The following is a 25,173-nucleotide window of genomic DNA, read 5'->3' as shown; positions in this document are numbered from 1 at the left end:
AACAAATGGGTAACTTATATGTTATAATTGGGGGAGATTTCAATCAGGTGAGAGACCCAGCACTGGACAAGTCGTCATCTACAAATAACAGACCAAAACAAAAATCTGTACTAACAGTGGATACTATGGTAGAAGAATTAGGACTGGTTGATATCTGGAGACTTTTATACTCTCATGAAAGGGAATACACTTTCTACTCAAACCCTCATTCTACCTACTCACGGATAGACTACTTTTTGATATCGAAACAATTAGTAGGCATGACCGTCAGTGCATCTATTGGCAATATTGTATTATCAGATCATGCCCCAGTAGAGACAGTGTTAAGCCTTGGGCCTAGAGCTAGGGAGCCTATGACCCGTTGGAGACTAAATACTTCATTACTCCAGAATGAAACATCTAGTAAATTTATAAAGCAAGAAATTCTTGAATATGGGGATCAAAATGAAGGCACAGCCTCAAACCCTGGCCTAGAGTGGGATGCATTTAAAACTTATATGAGGGGACGACTAATACAACACTGCTCTTTTCTTAAAAAGCAATCTATCAGGTGCCTTCAGGAACTAGAAAGAGAAATCAAGGATCTTGAGAAAATATATGCTCATCAACCAAACCTAATGATACTCTCACACTTAAGAAAGCTTAAGTTTGAATTGAATTCTATACTGCAGAAGAAGGTAGAATTTGCATTATTTGAATGTAAGCAGAGGTATTATGAACAAGGGGAAGCTGCAGGAAAATTCTTGGCTCAGAGGGTAAAACAACAATATAGCTGTAATCTAATACCTGCTGTAGAGAATGAAGAAGGGACATTGGTGACAGACACTGGGTAGATTAATGAGACATTTAAGTTATTCTACAAAAAGTTATACACGTCACAGTGCAATATTGACCAGGACGATATAGATCATTTCTTGTCACGAGTACATTTGCCATCTTTATCAATAGAAGAACAGAGAGATATTGGAGGAGATATTATACTTGAAGAAGTCAAACAAGCTATAAAAAAACTGAGTGCTGGGAAATCACCTGGGGAGGACGGCTTCCCAACAGATCTTTATAAGGAGTTCTCTGACATACTAGCTCCAAGATTACTCGAAGTATTTCAGGATGCGCTCCAAAGGGGCAGCGTGCCGGAGAGCATGCAATCTATAGTAATAACACTTATTCATAAAAAAGGAAAGAATCTTCAACAATGCGGTAGCTACCGCCCAGTCTCACTGATAAAAGTGGATGCAAAAATATTGGCAAAAATATTAGCTACAAGATTGGAGAAATTTCTGCCAAGTCTTATTCACCCAGACCAGGTGGGCTTTATAAAAGGGAGGCATTCTGCTGATAATGTTCGCCGACTATTACATTTGATGTGGCAGGAAAAAGATAGTGCTGAACCCAGAGTTGCCTTCTCTCTAGATGCAGAGAAGGCGTTCGATAGGGTGGAGTGGGCATATCTGTTTCGGACACTGCATGGGTTTGGTTTGGGCTCCTCATTCATAAATTGGGTCAAGTTGTTGTATCATAGCCCCCGGGCCTCAGTCTTAACAAATGGAAGGAGGTCTACACCTTTTCCCCTCTTTAGAGGTACAAGGCAGGGCTGTCCCTTAAACCCATTAATCTTTGCGCTAGCACTGGAACCTTTAGCAATCGCTATTAGAGATAACATTAGTATAAAGGGTATAAAAGCTGGGCAGGCGGAACATAAACTGTTGCTGTATGCAGATGATATTTTGTTGGTGTCTACAAAACCTGAAGTAGCTGTACCACACATGCTATCGGTGATCGGCTCCTTCTCTACGATTTCAGGATACAAAGTCAATTGGGGCAAGTCAGAAGCAATGCCATTGTCTAAGGGGTGCCTACCAGAAGTCAGGCAGGGCTGGCAGTTTAGGTGGCTTCCCTCTGGCTTGACATATTTAGGTATTCATTTGACTCCGGGCCTAAAGGATATAATGGAGGAAAACCTTCTCCCCCTCACACTGAAAATTGAGAGTAAATTTCAAAATTGGGCTAAGCTGAGACTTTCTCTACTGGGTAAAATAAATATCTTGAAAATGATAGTGGTCCCACAAATTAATTATATCATTTATATGTTACCCCTGAATTTTCCACTTCTTGTACTGAAAAAGTTCAATAAAATAGTAGAAACATTCCTATGGTCAGGTAAAAGGCCATCCCTTAATAGAACTAAATTGTACGCTGCCAAAGAGGATGGAGGCCTTGCAATGCCCAGAGTACATTGGTATCACTATGCTTTTTGGCTTAATCAGTTATCTAAAATATATGGTGCAGATGGTCAAACCCCGGCTTGGGTATCAATTGAGAGGGAACTTACAGAACCATTTTCCATTCACGCCTTCATGACTCAGACAGAGGGAGAAATCCCATTTAATAGTCCATTATTGAGGTTTGCAAGAGAAACCTGGAGGACTTCACAGCAAATTGTAGGGTCAAAGCCCCTTTTCACTCAAAGATCATCTCTCTGGAATAACAAATTGTTGAAGGTGGGCAGAAAGGCCTTATTCTGGCGGACGTGGACTGAGGCAGGGATTATATACATTGAGGATGTCTTGGAGGGAGATAAATTTATCTCCTTTGAACAGATGATGACAAAATACCATATACCTAAAACAGATTTCTGGAAGTACCTCCAATTGAGAAGCTGTTTGTTATCCATGCAAAAGAGGACACCCCTAATAAAGCAAACATTAGTACAGGAAATGATACAGGTCAATCAGCTGACCAAAAAAACAGCATCAGCATTTTATAGCTTAATGAGACAATCTCACCCACCAGGACTTTCAGGTCTCAAGAAGGTTTGGGAGGAAGATTTGGGAGGGGAAATATCTGAGGAGATGTGGAAGGATATTACAGGGTCATGGTATAAGATATCAAGGGAAATACAGACCAGATTAATTATATACAAAATCATTCATAGATGTTATTGGACCCCATGTAAGATGGCCAAACTGAAACTGCGGGACTCAGATTTATGTTGGAGATGCCACAGGAGTAAAGGCACACTCTTACACATGCTTTACGATTGTTACCTGACCCAGAATTTATGGAAGACTATAATAGGATTTGTCAACAAAGTACTTGGTACAAAGTTTGTGCAAAACCCTGCACTTTGTACATTAGGAATAGGTGTGAGAGAGGAGGGCCTAACAGTTCAACAGACCCTGTGGTGTAGGCTGGTCGTCTCCACAGGGTGACACTGGAAAACTGATAATATAGTATCTTTTAGTGAATGGATGGGGGAAATGACTAAAATAGCAAATTTTGAACAGTCTCTCTTTAAAATTAATAATAAACTAAATATATTTAAAAAGATATCTGGCCCCTTTATGGTTGAAGTAGTACATGGGAAGGAATAAGCTGAATGGATAGTAATGTGTGCTTTTCTCGTGATTTGTATTTTGTATCTTGTATTTCTTGTGACTGGACTTCTATCTTGGCAACACAAAGTATGAGTATGGTACAGTGATATATGACGCCTGTGCTGATGTCTTATTGCCTTAGCCTATACCTGTTTCTACCTTTCTTTTGGAAAGATGAGTTATTTAATTGTTTACCCTGGGTAACACGAGAGACTTAATTCTGTCTTATCTTGGTTCTGTTTACTTTTATAATCCCCCCCCCCCTTTTTTTTTTTGTTTGTTTCATGTTTTTCTTAATTCATTCATTTGTGATTATTGTCACTATTATTGTTATCATTGATGTTATGTTTTGGTTTAACTCTGTTATAAAAGTTGAAAACTAATAATAAAAAGTGAATTACAAAATATCAAAAAAAAAGGTTTGATGCACTGACAAGGAGAAGCTTTCCAATTTCATTATACACTGTATAATGACAATAAAGCTTATTCTAATTCTAAAATACTGTGAAGACTGACAATGAATCTCCCTCATACTGTCCTCTGCAATGATGTTTTTAATTCAAGACAATTCGATTTCATTTATATAGTGCCAATTCAACATTCGTTATCTCAAAGCACTTCACATAATAAAGTGTAGATCTTGTAAAATAATAGAGAAAAACCTAATAAATCCAAAGTTTTATTTCGGTTCCCTTTAAGCTAGGACTTGGAATTGAGAGAAAAAAACTCCCCTTTACTAGGAGAACCAGACTGAGGGAGTACGGCCATCTACCTCACCTAGTTTCTGGTTCTGGTTCTGACTTACTGTTAGTGGGTATATGATTTGGAAGCAACATTTAAAGGAAGCCCCCAACTATGTCCATTTAAAGTGGACATAGTTTAGAAATGGGTTTTGGCATCAGATGTTTGCCTTTTGAAGGCATGGAAAATTTACATATTTATTAAATCATGACACATGACATTAATTTGACCAAAATTGAGGCAGGAATGTGATGGATAACCAATCCCAAAGAATTTTTGTGTCTCTAACTGTACATTTTTAAAAGCATTTAAATTAACAGTAGTGGGCTCAAAATAATAAAGATAAAAATTAGTTTAAAAAGAAAGAAAAAACACTAAAACCATGAATAGATTTCACTATGCCTGATATTCTTCAGTTTAGCGATGAATTACTGGAAAAGTTCTTATAAGCTCTATACGACTTTATTAAGGTTTATGAAGTCATTCTCTGATTAAATTGTCACCTTTAAGAAACGTGAACTTACATTTTCTTCTATGAAATACGAAGAATCATTAGATTTAGAGAATTAATTCCAGCCCTGCTGTGATCACTTGATAAACAGCGTAAATAGCTGCATTCTGCCAAACAATAGCAGTTTTTTTCCTGCACCACCCTGTGTGCATTTGTGAAGCAATTAAAAAAGCACTCTGACCTGTGCTCCATTTGCCAGAATCTCCATTTTGATTAACCAGTAGGTCCAATTAGAAGCAGGCACTTCCTTTTCTGTGAGCATGCCAGCCTCTAATGGCTGAATAGATTGATTTAAATGCAAAACTAAAGGGGATTTAATGAACTGCTTTTACAGGAAGAGTTTAATAGGAATAACCCCACCACCACCCCATCCCCCAACCCCCACCTGTACCCCCATCCACCCAGACAGGTTGCCAAACAGTTCACACACCATTAAATACGCATTTTAGAGAGAAAAGAGAGAATAAAGTTGCACTGGAATTATAGGCACTAAGCAATGAAGCAATGTGCCAAGAAGGTGTCTTTTGATGTTTTATACAGATGTGTTGATACTGTTGACTACTATTACTCTAGGAACGACATCAAGACAAAAGCAGACCTGCTGACTCTTCATTGAATCACACAAAGCACCACAGAATTAAATATGCTCATTTTTGTGGAATGAACAGTAGAGTGACATTGACATACATCTGCTAAGCACTTATCTAAGTTAACATGCAAGACCTGAGTGATATTTTACGTCTGTTGTTAGGGTTTGTTAGTATGGTGATTTGGGTGCTTCTATCTGTAGCAAGTAGAGCTATGGGCAATTGGGCATTGATGAGCCATGCGAAAGTCATATTCTAGAGGGATTTTGGTTGTATTGCTGTGATTTTTAAAGTGTGTGGCATTTAGTGAAATTCACAGGAAATTGCTGAAAAAATATAACTCACCAATACTCTCTTCAATAATCTCAATAATCTTGATCAAAGAATTTTAGAACTTTAAAGATGAAGTTCTGGTGAAGTCACACAAAGTATTTTAACTGGTAAATGGCTAGTCAAGGAATTGAATATTGAAGTTTCATAAAGTTGGCAGTCTCACAAGACAGGCAATTAAAAAATGTTCAGTTCTGTCCTCCTCCTATAACTTAGTACCTAGTTTGCTTAAAGAGATAGATTCACTTTTTCATGCCTGTCTTAAAACAATACTCATGTCTCTAGGTACATTGAACACATTACTTGTTGTTGCAAAGGAATCTTTTATTGAGAGACAAAATCTATATTTCTCACTCAAGCTTTGCTGAAATTAATATGAGGTTTCAGAAGTCTAAATTAGATAAATCAGATTAACTCTTAGGTAATTTTCTTTCCTTTGCCCTCATTCTGCTGTAGATCAGCAAGGAAAGAAAGAGTTTTGTACTAAAGGCCCTGTAGGTGTGGAGAATAGTCATTTGAGGTCACAATATATACTGTGTGCCATTAGTTAACAATGCCAAAGAATGGACATGAAAGCCATACAAAAAACAGAGTGAACTTTACTCCTGCCCTGCTGTGTTGCTTTACTTAAGGTGAATGGTGCTTTTTTTTTTTTTTTTTTGGCGTCACTATGTGTGCATTGGTGCGTCACACCTCAGTGTCAGTTTCAGCTATAAGTTAGTCAGTAGATACATACAGAAAAAAAATAAATTGTTTAGCGATTAGGTTGAGCATTCATTGCCAATTACACTCTTGACGACTTTTTTGGGACACTGGAATCAATAGGACGTGTGATCAGGGTATTCAAGGTGCGTCAGTGTGTTTTCTTTTCATCAGTGTCTCCCTTCCTAATTAATGCCTTTCAAACTCCCTGCTCTCAGTTTGTCATACAAGATTTCTCTTGATCTCTAAACCCTCTTCTACTGATAGGCATAATGCTGCTAAATTCACAGAAACAGAGACCTAAATCTCAGAATTAGTGAGCTGCTGAAACAGAATTGAGCGTTTGCATATTAACACTAATGAATGTGGATTCGCTACTTTGTCAGTAGGGCTGGGCGATAAATCGATTTTATATCGATTAATTCGACTTTGTACTTAATGTCGATTTGTTTTAATGAAAATCGATTTTATAATAATAATAATACCTTTAATTTATAATGCACTTTACATATAAAATCTCAAAGTGCTACAATGCATTAACATGCATCAACATCCGCCACTAACGCCTGCCTGCTGGGCTCCCGTAGTTCAGAATGCGCCCCCCTCCCCCCCGCGCTTGATACACAGACAACATGGCGGCGAGCGGTGCAGATCTAAAGGTGCGTGTTCACTAGATGCGATTTTCCCGCACGGCAACGCACCGCATCTGAAAATCACACAGAGAGCGGGTGGTCACTAGTGGACCACAACATGGTCACATGACAGCGCTGAGCAATAGCAGGCCGCTACGTGGTCACATGACCGAGCTTTCAGCTGGACAGTCCGGCAGACAAGTCAGAGAAACACAGCGGCTCGGCCGCAAATTTTCCCTTTTATTTCAAAAAACACGTCAGAAGTATTTCTGAAAGCATTTGAGGCGAGAAATAATCTGTGCAGCAGCTGAATCTGTCCTCGTTTTAGGTCACCGACACCTAGTTAAGTTTGAGGACAGTTTAACGATGCGTGGAATCTCTGCACGCCACATCCAATTTGCATAAAGTAGAAGTCAGTCTAGATGTCTGTGTAATTTCTCATTCATCCAGGTCATGGTTATCCAAAATTGTTTAAATCAATCCAGCTGGACTTTAAGAAGGTACCTTGAAGACGTTTCACCTCTCATCCAAGAGGCTTCTTCAGTTCTGGTGGTGGTTGATGTTGCCTCAGCTTATAACCTCTGTGAGGTGTGGTCAGTGTTATTCACATTCCGACGACTATTGCCAAGGCCCACCTGGCTCCTCAACGATGGTCGTTGGGAGCCAGGGAGTGACAAAGGGGGTCGTTGAAATGCGAGTTTCACCGAGCCCTCGTATGCTAATGGTGGTCGTTAGCATGAGCCACTTCACATGAGTCATTCTGCTGAGTAGTTCTTTTGGGGAGTTTTGAAAGGACCTGATTGTAAAATGGCGAAAGATGAGGTCGCAGACCACCCCCCCCGTTCAGAGATGGCTTCTCCACTTTGACATGGATGGCTTCTTTCACGCCTCTCTCAAACCATCTGTCCTCCCTGTTCCAAAATCTGAACATTGGTGTCCTGAAATGAGTGTCCCTCTTCCTTGAGGTGAAGGAAGGCCGCTGAATCCTGTCCTGAGGAACTGGCTCCTCTGTGTTGAGCCATACGCTTGTTAAGTGGCTGTTTGGTTTCCCCTATGTAGAGATCTGAGCATTCCTCGCTGCATTTAACTGCATACACCAGGTTGCTCTTCTGACTGTGTGGTGTGGGGTCTTTTGGGTGGACCAGTCTTTGTCTGAGTGTGTTATTTGGCTTAAAAAAGACAGGGATCTGGTGTTTGTTGAAGATCCTCCTCAGTTTTTCAGACAGTCCAGACACATACGGGATCACTATGTTGTTTCACCTGTTCTCCTTCTCTTCAGTTCTCACTGGGTTGTTCTCCTTTCTGGATCTTGTGTGAGCCTACTTTATGCAAATGAGCTGCAGCCCTCTCCAGGTAAACACACCGGATCGCAGCAGGAAGCGCACCACAACCGGACCAGCATGCCACATGCGACGCATTTCCAGCTGCGATCCGGTGTGTTTACCTGGAGAGGGCTGCAGCTGAATTGCATAAAGTAGACTGGACTCCGGTGTGCAGAGATTAGGTAGGGGGTAAAAAAAAATGGGATAAATCCTGAATCGGGATTTTTTGTGAAAAAATCTGAGATTTTTGTTTTTAGGCCATATCGCCCAGCCCTACTCGTCAGTTACAAAAATCCTACTGGAAAATAGTCACATATAAAGCAATACCTTCCACACTGTCAGTGTACATCTATGTGCTACTAGTCACCATAACGATATGAATATTTAAAAAAAAAAAAAAAAATCTATGTTTGACTGTAATTTGTGTGAGTAAATCTCAAATAACTCTTCCTTCTGACAAAATCACCTCAATCACTAAATTCCAGGATCCTGTGCCTAATGTCTCAATGCTTGTTTTCAGATGTTGGTGACAACTCCAGAGAAGTGGGATGTTGTGACCAGGAAGAGTGTTGGAGATGTGGCTTTGTCCCAGATTGTGCGTCTTTTGATCTTGGATGAAGTTCACCTTCTACATGAAGATCGAGGACCAGTACTGGAGAGCCTGGTGGCCAGGACTATCAGACAGGTAAATCTTATTTCCTGTCTGCTACCAGCATGTGTCATGTATTATACATTAGAATATCATTTTAGTCCTCTCAGCTCTCCCTCTCAACCCTCCCTCCCACTACCAGCTCTTTCCCTCCACTTACACTGGAGGAGGAAGTCAAAAAAACACAACCTGTAAAATATCCGTACAGTGTGGTCTGGCTGACAGGGATTTCGGAAAAAAAATGTGCACCAGTTTTTTTGTGGGTTTTTTTGGTTTTATGTTTTAAATTATTGTCTGATTTGCTTTATAGACTGCATTATTTTTTGCATACATGTATTGATTTAAGTTGGTAGTTTTACCTGTAATGCCTATTTTTTAAAAAATGTATTGTTGTGGCCTCAGGCTTATTACATGTAAAATACTTAAAATCATGAAAAAGTAACCATAAATCTGATAGGGAAAAAGGTCGTCTTTAACCTCCAGCAGCTGATTGGGAATTATTTGTCAGTTTTCTTGAGAATCAGCAAAGACCAAAACAAAACTTAAGATGTTGCCCTCAGCTGAATCACTGTTCAGTGGCCACATTATACAACCAATTTACAACCTCTAAAGATCCCACATTTACTTAAAGCATTTTTATCCTCTTAAGTAAGACATTGGTTGTAAACGGGAGTTACAAAGTCATTTCATATAATTTTATGTAGCCCTCTCACTGATTTCTACTTTTGTTTTAGAGTCGACCTTTTGCAAGGGAGGTGAACCAGTGTGAGCTACAAAATAACTTTTGGATTCTTTAATATACATTGTGAGTGTGGGCCTTGCTCCCATGCACAACCTTCATACCAGCAGAACCATTAACCTTACCTCCAGCACAAACCACATTACTTACACATTATAACACCTCAAAAACGTTCATAATGTTTTCTTATAAATGTAGTAGTTTTAAGTTCTTTTGTTCTTTTTGTTCAGACATAACGTGAATAGATAGATGTTGATTACCTTAACAGTTTTGATGAAAGATATCACCTTCTTCGCTTATGAAGAAGGCAATAGCTTTCGCTGAAACTGTCAATAAAAACCAATAAACAAAGAAAAAAATAATTTATATCTGTTTGTGTCTGTCTAATGCAGCCACACCTTTTGAAACACAAAAAAGATTTTTCCACAAACATTTCATGTTAATATTTGAGATTGTGTAAAAATTTAAGGGTGTCCAAAAACTTTTCCACCACCGTATGGTGCTCGAGTTAGGATTACCTCAAAACTTTACATTCAGTATAAAATTGATGCCAAATCTGGTACTTGACAACTTTCAATATTTAGTACTGATACATTTCAAGCAGTCAAAATATTGCATTTAAGTACTGATCTCCACTTCAACTGATGTGGTAAGAATGCTTCTTTTTTCCGTCCTCTATATTTCTGCCAAGTTGCACTTTTATTCATTTTTATTGCGACAGAAATCATTTCAAGAACAACAGAGACAAGGCAGTACACTGATCGTAATATGCTTCTCATCATCTCCCCAGTGCCGCAGTGCACATCAGGCACCAGTCAAATCCCAAATTTACCCACATTTGTCCACAAAGTCTGTCTTGTTCTCTGCAAGACACAAAGGGAGACGGGAGACGGGAGACGGGAGTCAGTGTACAGAGAGAAACCCAGTATGTAGGTGTGGGGAAGTGAGTTTAAGCAGGCAGGGGGAGTGATCAGCTAGTTAGAACAGTTAGAAAAAGCTGTATTTTTGGTAAATACATCTTGTTTTTTGAAATGTTTAAAAAAACATTTCATTTTCTTTTCATTTAGTTTATATGCGTAGGTGTCAATTCTCAACATATCACCATAACATACAATGTGAAAAAGTAAGTAGATTCCACAGAAACTGTTGACTTTTTCAGTGGACAAGCAAACTTTTAATCTTCTTTGAAGCTATGTATACAGCCATTGATTTAACTGGGAATTCTGTGTCATAACAAAATGTGTTTGAGGGTAATGTGAGACCAGCTCGAGAACCTAAGGTTTCGCAATAAGTTGACCTTTCAATGGGATACTGACCATTAACTGCACTGACAAATCCACCAAAAAAAATGACTGAAACACAAGATATTGAGAATTGTATGTACTGTACATTGTAAAGAATGTTACTGAGAAGATCAGAGAAGATGAAAGGTTTTTTTTTGTTTTTTTTTTAGACTGGATGTCTGTCTGTCTGTCTGTCCATCCATGCATCATCTATCTATGCATCTATCTATGTATGCATCTATCTATGCATCTATCTATCTATGTATCTATCCATCCATCCATCGACGTAACTAAAGACCCATCAGCACTGAGAAAATAGATGATAGCTGGTCCTGAACTTAGCCACTAAGAATAATTGTTCTTTCTTTTTTTTTTTTGTGACGAAGAAAATTCAGTCACAGGACTCATTGGGAACTCAAGACTGCCATGATATATATTGTCTTGAGAAACTTTTGTTCATTACTGTACATCTATTGATATTTTTCTTTACTGAATGATTGGAAAATGAAATGTTCCTTGTTGTGTTTTAAAGTAAATGACTTTCATCTGTAGACACTGTGGGTAAAATGTTTGCTTGACTAAGTCTGTCAAAAAGAAAACAACTTTTTTTAGAATACATTGAATTGTTCAAGATTATAGCAATGGTTCTCCACATTTTTTACATGTAAAGCTATTACAAAAAAGTTGTATTTGCTTGCCATGTTTCAGATGTTGAATTTTTAACAGTGTGAACAAGAAGGCATTGTCCCTCTACACTTCTGAAACAATTTGATTTAAGTGGGTGATAACAGACTGTAATGGTCAGGCTATCTAATATTCTTAAAACAAAAGATTAGAGAAATACGCATCAGATGAAAACAGATTTTTGTACCTCAACTTTCCCATTGATCATTGCAGTACACCACAAACTTATCTTGTAACGTTCTTGAAAGGCTTGACCTTTAGTTTAAAAAACACTGGACTTAACCGCCTAGTAGTGTATATAGTAGTTAAAAGCAGCTCCACCTCAGGTTACTGCAACAGTAAAATTTTGTACACACATTCATGCGTTATCATCATCCAGCCTCTAGTAATATCAATTATAAAATAATTTATAAAACAGAAGTACGTTGTTTTTTTTTGTTTTTTTTTTTGTCTTACTTTTCCAACAACTGAAAGTGTGTTTGCACAGGGATTCCTTCTGCAGCATAACCACAACTTTGCAAGGGTTTAAACCAATTACAGTCTCTGTGGGCAAGGCAAAGCGAATGATGTGGCTTGGGAATTCCCTCAAAATATTGATGGGTGCCATTGTTGTGGTGGAACATTTTCATGCAGGGAGGTTAGCACTGTAACTAAAATGGATAATTCACTGGAAAAAAAAAAAAACAAAAAATTAGGAGGGCTGTCTTAATGCATGATTCCAGTCTTTGGCAAAACTTGAAATTTTCGTTGTAGTCGGTCGTGGCTGGGAGGCTGTTGTTGTTTTAAGTAGTAAAGAAAAGGGTTATGTAGCAACCAATACTGTTATTGGTTGCTACAAGGCAACCTGCAGATAGGGGAAAGGGGGGGAAAGCTGCCTTAAATGAGTGGCCAATTGCAGGTTTGTATCTGCATCCTACATTGGATGAGGCAGGCTACATTCAGATAAATTCCAGGTTCCAAGGTTTTCCAGCACTACATTGTATTGTAATGCGATGGTCAATGACATTCACTTCACCTTTTAGTGGTTTTAATATTGTTGCTGATTGGTTTATTTGTCCCTTTAGCACCCAACTGGCTTGAGATAACTCCTTAGAATGCGGATCCAATGACATATCATAGATAACATAACTCCTGTCCCGCTGACAGTTTACTGCTGTAAGAGAAAATAATTAGTGCACTGTCTGTGGAGCTGATAGCCTGTGATGATGATTGGCATGCGTCTATGCAGAAACCAACCTGGACATTTCAGTTATTAGAGTGATTATGTAAATTTAGATAGGCAAATAGAGAGAAGGAGCTGCAGTGTCCAATATCCTATTCTGATGAACTGCTGTCACATGCAAGTCTGTGGAGGGAAATAAATACATGCAGAAGATGTTAAGAGATGCAAATGGATATTTTTAGAATGCATAGACTGCCGCTGACTCAATTATGCATCATGCTCTGAGAATTACATTTTCATTGTAAAAATTCTTCTATAAATACAAGTTCATTGTATCTGTCTTTGGCACTAAATGGTTTGACTCAGTCTGCACCCAGTTCATGAAGGCATTTAGATTTGTTCCTCTAAACACTCAGGAATGTGTGCAATCTATGTAGGTTTAGGAATAATCTAAACATAAATGTGCATACACTTTCTTTGAGTTAGATATGCGGAACACAGCTAGCACACTTATAACAGCATTGAGAAGAAGAGTAAACATGAACCTGGATTCCATCCAGTGTAAATTACACTGACAGTAAGACAAGAGTAGCCATCCTCGAGCAACATTCTTCTGTTCAATTATGGTTATTTATAGCAGCTGTTAGAGTTAATAACTCACCCACCTGACCTGTAAACCATCATCGACAGTCATAGCTCACTATCACCATTAACCTTCATCAAGGTAATAAATAAGGATTCAGCAGCTACATTGAAAGATTTTGCAAAATGTTTCAATATAAAATATAAAACTGAAAGATAAGATAAGAACCTGTATTGTCATTGCAAGGGTACAATGAAATTCCGTTAAAAAAATTCTGTGAAAGGACCAGAAGACAAAAAATAAATTATGAACAAACACAAGAAGGCAGATAGTAGATAGGTGAGTGAATTGCAAACCGACAAGTGTGTAAAAATACAATAGCCCTTCTTTGGAAATGTCTCACTCAAGTGTGACTGGAGTTTGATGAACCTACACATTGTTACGAGAAATGTTAAAAATACATGGACAACCATTGTATGCTAAAGGACTCAGACCAGAGAGAGAAAGGCAGTGAAACAGAGAGACAAAGATGAGCTGCTGTGCTGTGCACTCACTGAGACCTCTTCAGCAAGGTTAACCGCAAGGTAATTGAAAACTGGTCTGTACATGTGACCGCTGTTTGCTCGGTTCACAGCCCATTTATCTGCAGGTTTAGCTGATATTACTGAAGAAGGGCTGACTGGGCGCTTAGTACACCTTAACACTTCTCAAGGTTGTGCCGCAGTGGACAAGTTTGAAGCTTTTTGACTGACTGTTTGCCAGCAGATTGCACATGCCGTCAGTACTTAGAACACAGCTTTAGAAGTGGACTTTACTGTTAATATAAACACTGTTGTTGCTGCACAAGGGGGTGTAACATTACCCAAAATCCATGTCACCTGTGTTTTTCTAATGTCAGTCCAAATGACAATGGATCTCAGTGACAACTCTGAGAACATCTTACAGTATGTGCTACACTGTATATCTAAGGGATAACCAGGTTAGAATAGCCAATAGACACAAAAATGCCCTACTGCCAAAGCTGCCCCAGTAGAACTTTTTCTCCTAAGAATTAATGTTTCACAAGACATAGACCTAAATATGAAGTGGATTCAACAGCAATAAGTTCTTTCACAAGGTAAACTAAATAACATCACCTGCTGAACTGAATATCCTGTGCCAAATGGTTTGGGAAGGACAACACATACATTTAGAGTCGTGGGTGTTACAATTTCTCTTTTTTTGCAATTTCAGCAAGAATAGGCACAGTTGCAATAACGGCACATACCGCTCAAACTGAAAAATAAGCTGGATCAGGATGATACATTTGCTGCTAGGAGTAAAAGCAGTATCAGCAGGTGTAGAATTTTGGTGTACTACAGCAAGTCTTCTTCATATCTCTTCTGAATTAGGTGTGCAGCATTCTATGTTTTTGTTTCTCCTGGCTAATTTTCTGTCCACATGGGATCTATTGCTTGGCTTTTGCATGGAATTTCTGAGGATTTGATAGGAGGTCCAATTAATTGTATCCATTTCCTGTAGTTTTGAGGTGTGACTGTAGTATATGTGTGTGCAAGTGCAGTCACCTGTAGCCAGTGACGACAGCAAACGTGCAGCAGAAGCTTTGATTATACTCCTAGACAGCTGCTGACACCATGTACGTGTAGTTTGTACTATTATACTACATTTCTGGTCCATAGAATTCCACTTGGGGGACTCCATACATACACAGTAGGCCACATCTATATATGCCATGTGTGCACACTTTTGCTGAGCATGGGCACTATGTGCCATTGTAGCATAGTCACCACCAACAAGTTCCTAAATTTTAGGTTGCATGCAGACATCAGTAGAGGGTCCTCTCCTCTTCTGGATTTGGGTAGATGACAAAATTGATTTCACAGAGACAAAAGCAGACCCTCGTCTTCTCACGGACATGGGAAGTGTAACACTGGCCTGTGGAGGAACCAAATGCTGTGAAAGGCTTAGCTCATCGAATAATCATAATGTCCTTTGCACTGTATGAAAAAAATATTTTAAAAGCTGCAGTTGCAGTGTCTCATTCGTTCAGATGCTTTTAGAGTACGATGTGAAACGGAAGCTTAAGAATAAAAAGAGAAAAAAAAAGACGGAAATGTATTTTAAGTAAATATAAATAAACTAGGGCTGGACACGTTAATAGCTTTAATTAATTTAAGCCGACGGTTATTTTATCATTTCATCATCAGATTTTTTTACAGTTGTTATTATTCTGAAAGTCTGTTGCTCACTGGCTCTGAATACACAGACAGACAAACCATGGATCAAAGGAGGGCTGGATGTTGATCAGTACTGAGGATGAGCGTCGTCACGTTTCACCCAAACTAACAGTGGAGGGAGGCTTCGGTAGACTGGTTGGATGCAGCGTGTGGGAGAAATAGAGTTAAACAAGACAAGCTACCAAATGCCACAGCAAAGTAGTTAGCCTGCATTCTGATTAGTTCCGTAGAAGATGTTGGTCTGAAGAACGTTCTTAGGATCGCAATGAAGCACGGCACATATGAGCCTCAACCTGCATCACTAAAAGGTTTTGTGTGTGTGTGTGACGATATAAACCAGGACTATAGTCCCCGACACAGTGGTCTGCTGTTAAATCACGATTAATCACAATTAAAATTTTCAATCATTGCCCAGCACTAACGTAAATGTAAGTAAATTATAAAACGAATGCAACATCTGGGATAAATTTAATGTAAACTTTAATCTGTTTGCTTCCAGCCTTCAGGTTGAGATCTATATGGTTGTCAGAACTGGTTAGGAAAGAACTATGTATTTTAGCAAATGCTAATGTATTATTTATCATTGGACATTAATACTTCATATATGTTTTTGTTTTTTTATTTTATTTATTCTTTATTTTACCAGGTAAGATCAGTTGAAAACAATTTCTCATGTACAATGATGACCTGGCAAGAGGCCCCTGCAGGAAGGAAGATAATAAATAAATCATACATATACAAAAAATGACACGTTTAAACAGAGATTAAAAACACCCTAAATTAATGCTAGCAATTCAATGAAAACATTCAGCATGTGTAGTGGTAAGGGGTTGGAAGTGATGTTGACTTTAATATAGATACATATGCTTTCTCAGCTGATCTGCTCTCTAGGTTATCTAGCTAGTAATAAGAATTGATGAACTGCAAATGCATTCTTTTATAATAGGCTCTAAATTCCTTATTGTAGGAATTATCTTTTAAAATTATTGAAATTGTATCATAAAATGTTACCATGCATCATTTTGCTGAACAAATGTTTGTTACTCAAGCAGCAGGAAAATAGTGTATTTGCTGAGGACAGTGGCTCATCAATCCACATTTAATGTGCATCAGTGTAGCTCGCTGATGTGTTTGTAGTAGTTGTTGGATAACTGTAGAACTCTCTGCTACAAAGGAATAAGATAGATCAGGCTTTGATATGCGCACAGTTGTAAGAATCAATTCATTGTTGGTTTGAGTCTATACATGGGATTTGGTAAGGAAGATAAATATGGGATATCACTAATTTTATACTCTAAGGTGCACTGCACAATTTTAAACTCGTTAGTTTAGAGTGTAAAATGATAAATGTGGTAAAGGACCACTGGGGAGCAGGAGGAGTTATTTTAAAAATAACAAGCCTTTGCTGAGAATAGATAAGTCATAGATAATATGTTAACCTATAATGCTGTTTTTGCTGCAGCGTCTACAGAGGATTGAATTAATCTTTCTGAACAGAACATATATGACTACCCTCTTTATTACTACTTATTTCTATTTGCAACTCACAGAAAAGCAGCCTGTTTCTTTTTGTCTTTGTGTGAGAACTTGTTTACAGCTCGTTGTCCACTCTCCAACAGAAGATGCCGGATGCCAGCAGCATGCCTGGCAGTCCCTCCCCCACCTCTTTCATCTCTCTCTCTCCAATTATTGCCACACCTGACAGACTGCGATAATTGATTGTGCTGAAGGAATTACGGTGTCTGCCACTGATGCGCTTGGTGCTTAAGTTCACATCCTCAGACACATTAATATGGAAATCCCTGTAAACTAAATGATATATGTCCCCCTTTTTATGCAAATGTTTTAGAATGAAACCAGTTATGACTGAGGTTTTGCTTGGAAGGGCCTTGGTTTCGACTACATTTTCCTGGCCTGGTGTACTGCTACCAATTATGCACTACATTCAAGACAAAAGTCCCTCTAACCTTTATGACATAGACCTTTAATGTTTCTCAGTTGTACGGCTTCTTCTTCATGGTTTGGTATTTAAGGAGCGTTTGTGCCCTACCTACGCCTATAGGCATGCCTTTTATAATTAGTTGCACTGGGTGGTTGACTGGTTTTAATGCTTACAGTAGTATGCAGTTTTTATGAAGTTGTTCAGATGATTAGTCCAAATTAATGTCACCTGAGCAGATTCAGAGATAGCGGGCAGTTGGGGTGCATGAATGGCATTTCAATGCTTTCACGCAGGGCAATGACTGTCACTAGAGCCCTTTTTTGATCTGTCTGTCTGTCTATCCATGTCATTCTTGTGAGTGCAATATCTCAGGAGCGCCTTCAGAGAATTTCTTTAAATTTGCCTCAAACACTAACTTATAGTACTATATATTATGTTTTACTCGTGGATTAACTGATTATTTCTTAGTGATCAAAGGTCTGTGTCACAGTTGCATCATGTCTGTCCTACCTTTGTAAATGTGATATATCAGTAATGCCTGGAAGAAATTGTATTACTTATGGCCCAAACATCCACTAGCACTCAAGGATTACCTAATTAGAATTTGATTTTAAAATGTCACTGGAACCCCACAAAACCAGTTTTTGCTATAACTTAAGGGTCCTTATGTCATTTATGACAATTTTATACAAATGTGCAACAGGATTAAATGATGAAGTGGTGACGTTTTGTATCCTAAAGGGCAAAGGTCAGCTTTATCATGACATCATAATGTTGTACAAATATGCTTTTCTGGCTATAGTTCAATACCATTAGTCAGACAATAAAGTAGTGACACTTATCTTGAGACACTGCTGATTGTACGTAATTGTTGATTCTATATATCTGCTGGATGTTTGCTGTAAAAACTATTAGAACAATGCAACAGCTTGCTGCAGAAAGTCTAGAAGCATGCAAATGTTTGAATCACTGTACAGAGAAAATTTTAATGTTAGCTTGATGAGAGAATGCCTGTAATGTCTACAAACTGGGATCAGGGAGCCTTGATTGTGCACCTCACAGATGGAGAGGAGCTTCGAGGGCGGGTCAAGACATAGGCTTCTTTTTTGCATTCAGTGATCTGTTCTTAACCAGTTTTTTGCATTGTGGCAGCACACGTCATCCTGCTAGGAGAAGCCATGGCCTTTAGAATTTGACATACATGAGAGGGTGTGCTTGGTCTACAGCAGTGGTTCCCAACCTGTTTGGCTTGGAGCCCCCTCTATAAGCTGCATCCCAGCCCCAGCGCCACAACTGGCTGCTCATAGACACCAATGTCATTTCTGCAGTTCAAAAAACAGCTACTTTTGATTAAACTGGGCTTGTAGCACATTGTCTACCTTACAACGATGGAAAAGAGGCATCCTTTATGTTTAGACAACGTATATTTAATGAGTTATTGATGCCGGAAGTCCAAATTTGTGAATATCTTTCCGACTTTGCCGAACTGTGTTTTGTTTCCTGACGTCGCCGTAATTCGCTGGCTTCATGCTGTCATTTGCGAGCAGTTCACCACAGATAACATAATTCTGTCTTGTCCTTTAATAGAACCAAATTTAAGGTAACTCTCGAGGTATAGCCGGAGTTTTTAGGTACTGATGAATCTTCACCCGTTTTGCGTTTTTCAGACATCATTTCCGTCAGTAATTTTCTAACTGCACACAAACTAATGAATCAGGATGAACTAGAAGCCAACCTGAAGAAAGCGTGGCGAGAAGTTGAAAGGTCAAGGAGGTGTGGCCATCAAAGTAGCAAAGGATTTTTGAAGAAAGACCAAATAAATGTGTTTTAAAATGTTTTATAGGTAGACTTGTGATGACATAGTGAGTCTGTTACTCTGATTTATCCAGAATGTAAAAATTTATTTTTTATAACATCACAGCCTCAGAGCAGACAAAGCTTCACGCCCCCCTCAGATCTCTGGAGTGATGAATCGCGCTTCTCCATCTGGCAATCTGATGGATGAGTCTGGGTTTGGCGGTTGCCAGGAGAACCATACTTGTCGGACTGCATTGTGCCAAGTGTAAAGTTTGGTGGAGGGGGGATTATGGTGTGGGCTTGTTTTTCAGGAGCTGGGCTTGGCCCCTTAGTTCCAGTGAAAGGAACTCTGAATGCTTCAGCATACCAAGACATTTTGGACAATTCCATGCTCCCAACTTTGTGGGAACAGTTTGGAGCTGGTCCTTCCTCTTCCAACATGACTGTGCACCAGTGCACAAAGCAAGGTCCATAAAGACATGGATGACAGAGTCTGGTGTGGATGAACTTGACTGGCCTGCACAGAGTCCTGACCTCAATCCCATAGAACACCTTTGGGATAAATTAGAGTGGAGACTGAGAGCCAGACCTTCTGGTCCAACATCAGTGTGTGACCTCACAATGCACTTCTGGAAGAATGGTAAAAATTCCCATAAACACACTCCTAAACCTTGTGGACAGCCTTCCCAGAAGAGTTGAAGCTGTTATAGCTGCAAAGGGTGGACCAACGTCATACTGAACCCTATGGATTAGGAATGGGATGTGACTTACGTTCATATGCAAGTCAAGGCAGGTGAACGAATACTCTTGGCAATATAGTGTATATCTCTCTGACACTATTACATATAATTGTATTACACATTTTCCGTTGCCACTATTGCACATGATAATATTGCACATTTCTCTTAATCACTATTGCACATATCCCTATAAATGACGATGTGGACCAAGAGCAATTGGTCATGAAATTGGCCCACAATTCTAGAAGCAGTACAACTTGAGTTAAGAAAAAGAAGAACAGGGAGACAGTTAAATTCATATTTTTTTTGTAAAGTAAAAGAAAATGTTGACTGGTTCTCTGCATCATGAACATGATGCACATCTGCAGAGTGGAGGTTCAGCAGCATTGCTGTAAAGGCCTTGTCTGCTGGTAGGGATTGGTTAGGTCTTATCTTGATGGGATGGTTTGACAGGTACTGCATCACATTAAAGGCCTTACCAATCTTCCCTGTCACTTCCAGCAGGAGGCTCCCAGATAGGGCAGCCGTCACTCTCCCCCAACGCCCCCCTCTAGTTTTCTATCCCCTCACCCACATTGATGCACAACATCTTGAATTTTCTTCAAGTTTCAACGATAAATTAAAGACAGTACATGGACAACATCGTTTACTTTGTCTTGGTACAAAGTAAAAGTCAAAGACATAGACCCTGAAGCTGCCTACTCACTTTCTATAATGTCCCTATGTTTTCTGAATTCAAGTGTCCTGTTTATCATAAACAAGTCTTTTTTCAGCTTTTGTTACCACAATTTCACTACAATATGCCTTTTTTTTCAGTTCACTGCTATTTGTACATGTTAGTGTTTGCCAAATATTTTCTTTATCCTTTTGTGTAGAGTGTTTTCAGGCATGCTTACAGTTGTCACTGTCATGTACATGTGACAAAACAGATATGTTTCTCTTTAAATGAACTCAGAGAGTTTATTCACTTGCTGGTAATCAATAATCAGTGAAATTTCTTCCTTTTCAGTTGCTGAATGCAGTGGTTTAAATTTCACATATTTTCCAGACAGGTTTTAATTTAAAACTGCTGCAGAAATGTTAGTTAATTGTTAGTTGGTATGGGCATGAGCAGTTGGTGATTGTAATTGTTTACATGAAATTTTGTCTGGATGTAGAAGTATGTATAATGGACATTGTAAACTTAGTATTGTACTAAATCCTCTAAAATTCTATATTCTTTACTCTTTTTACTCTTTACTCTTTTTTTCCCACTAGACAAGCGCACATAACCTTTTATTACTTTCACTTGCATATCAAAGCCTGCCTTGATTAATGCATAGGACAGCGTTTGTTCTTACTTTAACTCTGTGTTGTTGTCTGGTTAGGTGGAGTCCACTCAGAGTATGATCAGGATCCTCGGACTATCAGCCACCCTACCCAACTACCTGGATGTGGCCACCTTCCTCCATGTCAACCCTTATATTGGCCTCTTTTTCTTTGACAGTCGCTTCAGGCCAGTGCCGCTTGGACAGACGTTTGTTGGCATCAAAACCAACAACAAAGTTAGTGAACAATAATAACAATATCAGTGAATGTGAAAACCAGTAAGACTTCTGCATGCATAGGTGGTTTTCGTGTTCAAGGTGATGCATGCATACAATATATGCAGCGCAACCCATGTGTGCCATGTGTTTTATTGACATGGCAAAAATAATTATCTGATTTTAGATTATCTCTGACATTTCAGTGACAGTAAGGGGCACTTGCAGCTCAATAAAGCCAGATACATTTTTGAAGCATCCTCATCCTCACTGTTCTCGGTACATCCGTAATGCTAATCACAAATATAGCTAAATTATTCACAGTAACTACAGCCTGAGAACGTGTCAGTGTTTTGATTTTTGGTCACTGCAGATGTTTAAATAATAAAGAATTTAAACTTGACACACACAAACCTGAGTAATTTTGAGGTATATGACTAGAAGAAGTCATATCAGATTAAAACATTCATCAGTTCATTTAATTATTTCTTGCGTTTTTATGTCCTGTTCAGATTCAGCAGATTCATGACACGGAAGAGGTTTGTTACAACAAAGTTCTGGAACAAGTTAAAGCAGGTCATCAGGTAAGGGCTTTGTGTTTTAACTAAATAAGTGAATGCAATAATGAATGCATGCATTGGTTTTCTGAAGATTAAATTCAAGAGTATTGACTACCTTTAATTATAGATTTTTTGTGCCAAAAAGCATTTTACAGAGATTTTGTTTTCAGGATTTCTGGGTTTCTAGTCTTCATTTGTGTGTACATCCAAATGCATTCAGAAAACCTTTATAAAGGAGTAAATTTAATTTGGAAGGCAGTGACACAATGTGTGCCACATTATACTGACCAGCTCCTCTTTATTTGAAGACATCTAAGCTATGTTTTTTTCTGATTGGAAAAATAAATACACACATTAGATCATTGCATATTTGATTGTACAGCTCTTTGCAATGTGAAATCAACCCATTTCTTCAATGTGCAGTTTACTGTAATGGTGGCAGCTTGACATCAGAATTGTTTGTCATTTTTTTAAAGGAGCCCTCTGCATCACTCAGAAGTAGACAAAAACAAGCTTGTCGTTTCCAACCGCTTGCTGTGTATTTTGTGGTGACAGTGGCTAGCAATGCTGTTAATGAAAATTTTGCTTATGTTAAAATTGAACTACGAGTTGGTTGAAAGCTCAAGGTGATTTTTTATTGCTTCCAGATTTCTTTTCAAGCCAAAAAGCCAGTGTTTTTTTTTTTGTTTTTTTTTTTTAATATGCCACTTAAGAGTCAAAAATGATCATGAATGATCACCCACAGGCTCAAAATCACAACATCAAAGATTTAAAGCCCCTGCTGGTGTCAGATGCCACAGTATACCAACAGAGATTTTGTAGAATCTCTATATTACTTTGATTTAAGAGATATATTACTTCAGTTTATTTGTGCATGTGTTTTACAAACTCAAACTAGTCCTATGAGGACTAGTGAATGCAATAATGAAAGCAATAATAATGCATGACAGGTAATCTCAACCATATTCATATCCACTGAACAATTTCACTTCCCTCAAAATAAGTTTATCTACCTTATTTAGTTTTATTAAAAGCTCAATTTCTCAGTTATTCTACTGTGACCCTGCCTTTGAAGGAGGGGGTTATCTTTTCCTCATTAGTTTTTCCCAAGCTTGACAACAACTAATTACATTGCACCTGACTTGTTCAGGTCTGTTATATCCCAAATATCATCCCCATACTTCCGTAGGATTTTATTAATAGCTCCATTTGGCAAGCTATTTGGAGTAGAACAAGTGTGATGCTGATATAATGTCAGAATACAGTTTGAAAAACAACAAATTTTCCTAGAAAAACATTCTTTGAACTTTTTCATGAATAGGAACTTCTACAGTCAATATTTTTGTGAAACTTTTGGAATGAACACCTGCTATCGAAAGTCTCTGCAGTCCTTATCTCCCCCAGTGTTAACCTTCCCTACCCTCTCCTTCCATCCACCATCCACCCACCACCACCCTCCACTCACTCTGCTTCCATTCCACTGCCTCAGTAGGCCTAGTGGGAACATGAGAGTTGTGAATTCAGACTTTACCATTTAGCTCCCATCTGCTACAGGAGTTGAACTCCCTGTTGGGCACTGCTGTTATCCTGTCTACATCATTTTATTGCAAGTGTGCATGCACACACACACACACACACACACGCATGTGCACGCGCACTCACATCCTTTTTTTTTCTTCTTTTTTCTCTTCTCCCTTGCCCATTCTCTCCCTCAGAGACACAGTTAACATGAGTACTTTTGTAGTCCTTGAGAACTTGTAAGCTAATTTTATTGTGCACAACTGACAACTTTTTTTGTAGCCATGGTTGAAACAATACAATGCTGCAGCCTGGTTTGTGGGTTGAGGCCGCTGAGTCCACAGTTCAGCTGGGGAGGCCTCTTCTTCACTTAATATTAAATTGTCAAAAGTGGCTATGACATATATTAATTTCATCTGGGAGGATGTGATGGATGAAATTTTCTTTATGATTTTCCCATCACCCTCCTGGTGGGCAGTATGCTGCTAGAGGGAAGTTTAATAAGCTGCGAAGCCGGTGGTTGCTGCAGACAACGTTTCCACACAGCCCAGTGGTGACGATAAAACACCTTCGATAAATAACATTTGCTGCAGCGGTCTCTTTGGGCCCTCTGTGTTTGAAGCACACACAGCTGGCGGCTGAATGTGTCTGTAGTCATGCAATATTGTTTCTTCTAATAATATATTTCTATCCTCAAATATAACCAAAAGGTACGCAAACACACTTAGAGTGTTTCCTTCCTATTTAGAATAGACTATTCTATATTGTCATTATACAATGTATAACGAGATTTATAGTTAAATTAAATAATTATCACTCCAACATAGAACATTCTGTCTGCTTAGTTATTTCGACTGCAAACTCAAAGTATTTATACCATATGTGCAACCACTATAGACAGTATTTGTAGTACCCATGAATAAACAAGCAAAATCCTTAAATTATAGATGTGGGAATAGGTCCACTTCATTTGTCCAGCTTAGACTGCTGAAGACTAGTGCTATTTTCAGATAAACTTTTGAAAACATTTTTCCACAAAAACTCAAGATTTTATTCCCCGAGCATTTTGGAGGGTATTGAACTTTCAAGTGGCTAGTATGAACAGTAATACAGATTTCATTGAGTAAAAACAGATTTGCTATACATTTATGCACCTGACTGTTATTTTAAGACAGACTTGAAAAGTAAATCTATTTTTCATGTCAAACAACCTATCCAGGGATAGATAAAGAGGGTGTGAAAAATGAACATAAAAATGCAACTAATGGGGATGATTTCAAATGCAACATGAAGGCTCACTCTGATGTGGTAGACAGCTCTTTCAAAATAGCAAACGAAGGATTGTCTTTTGGGAAAGGCTTATTCCACACACTTAGAAACAAAAAATATTTATGTTATCTTAGACAACCTCAAGCCACTTTACTTTTGCTTTGTTTTGTTTTTTTCCCCCCACTTTTAATTTGTCACTTATAAGTATGTCTTTGGATGACTGGAACTAAGCTGCCTTGTCTGATAAGCTCCAACAGCACCACCACAATGGCAGATGTAGCATGT

The 25,173-nt window shown here is 38.6% G+C and overlaps 1 protein-coding gene across 3 annotated transcripts in view; it reads left to right on the top strand.

Moving 5' to 3' along the window:
- ascc3 (activating signal cointegrator 1 complex subunit 3) overlaps window positions 1-25,173 on the top strand; it is a 245,403-nt gene that overhangs the window by 102,320 nt on the left and 117,910 nt on the right. For all 3 annotated transcript variants that reach the window (XM_023266526.3, XM_035946542.2, XM_055013994.1), the window contains exons 11-13: window positions 8,723-8,887; window positions 21,386-21,562; window positions 22,054-22,125. In XM_023266526.3, the coding sequence (XP_023122294.2) occupies window positions 8,723-8,887; window positions 21,386-21,562; window positions 22,054-22,125 (414 nt within the window). The remainder of the gene's footprint in view (window positions 1-8,722; window positions 8,888-21,385; window positions 21,563-22,053; window positions 22,126-25,173) is intronic.

This window comes from Amphiprion ocellaris, chromosome 9, assembly GCF_022539595.1.
Source record: "Amphiprion ocellaris isolate individual 3 ecotype Okinawa chromosome 9, ASM2253959v1, whole genome shotgun sequence".
NCBI classification, from domain to species: domain Eukaryota; kingdom Metazoa; phylum Chordata; class Actinopteri; family Pomacentridae; genus Amphiprion; species Amphiprion ocellaris.
This window is presented reverse-complemented; position numbering and strand designations above follow the sequence as displayed.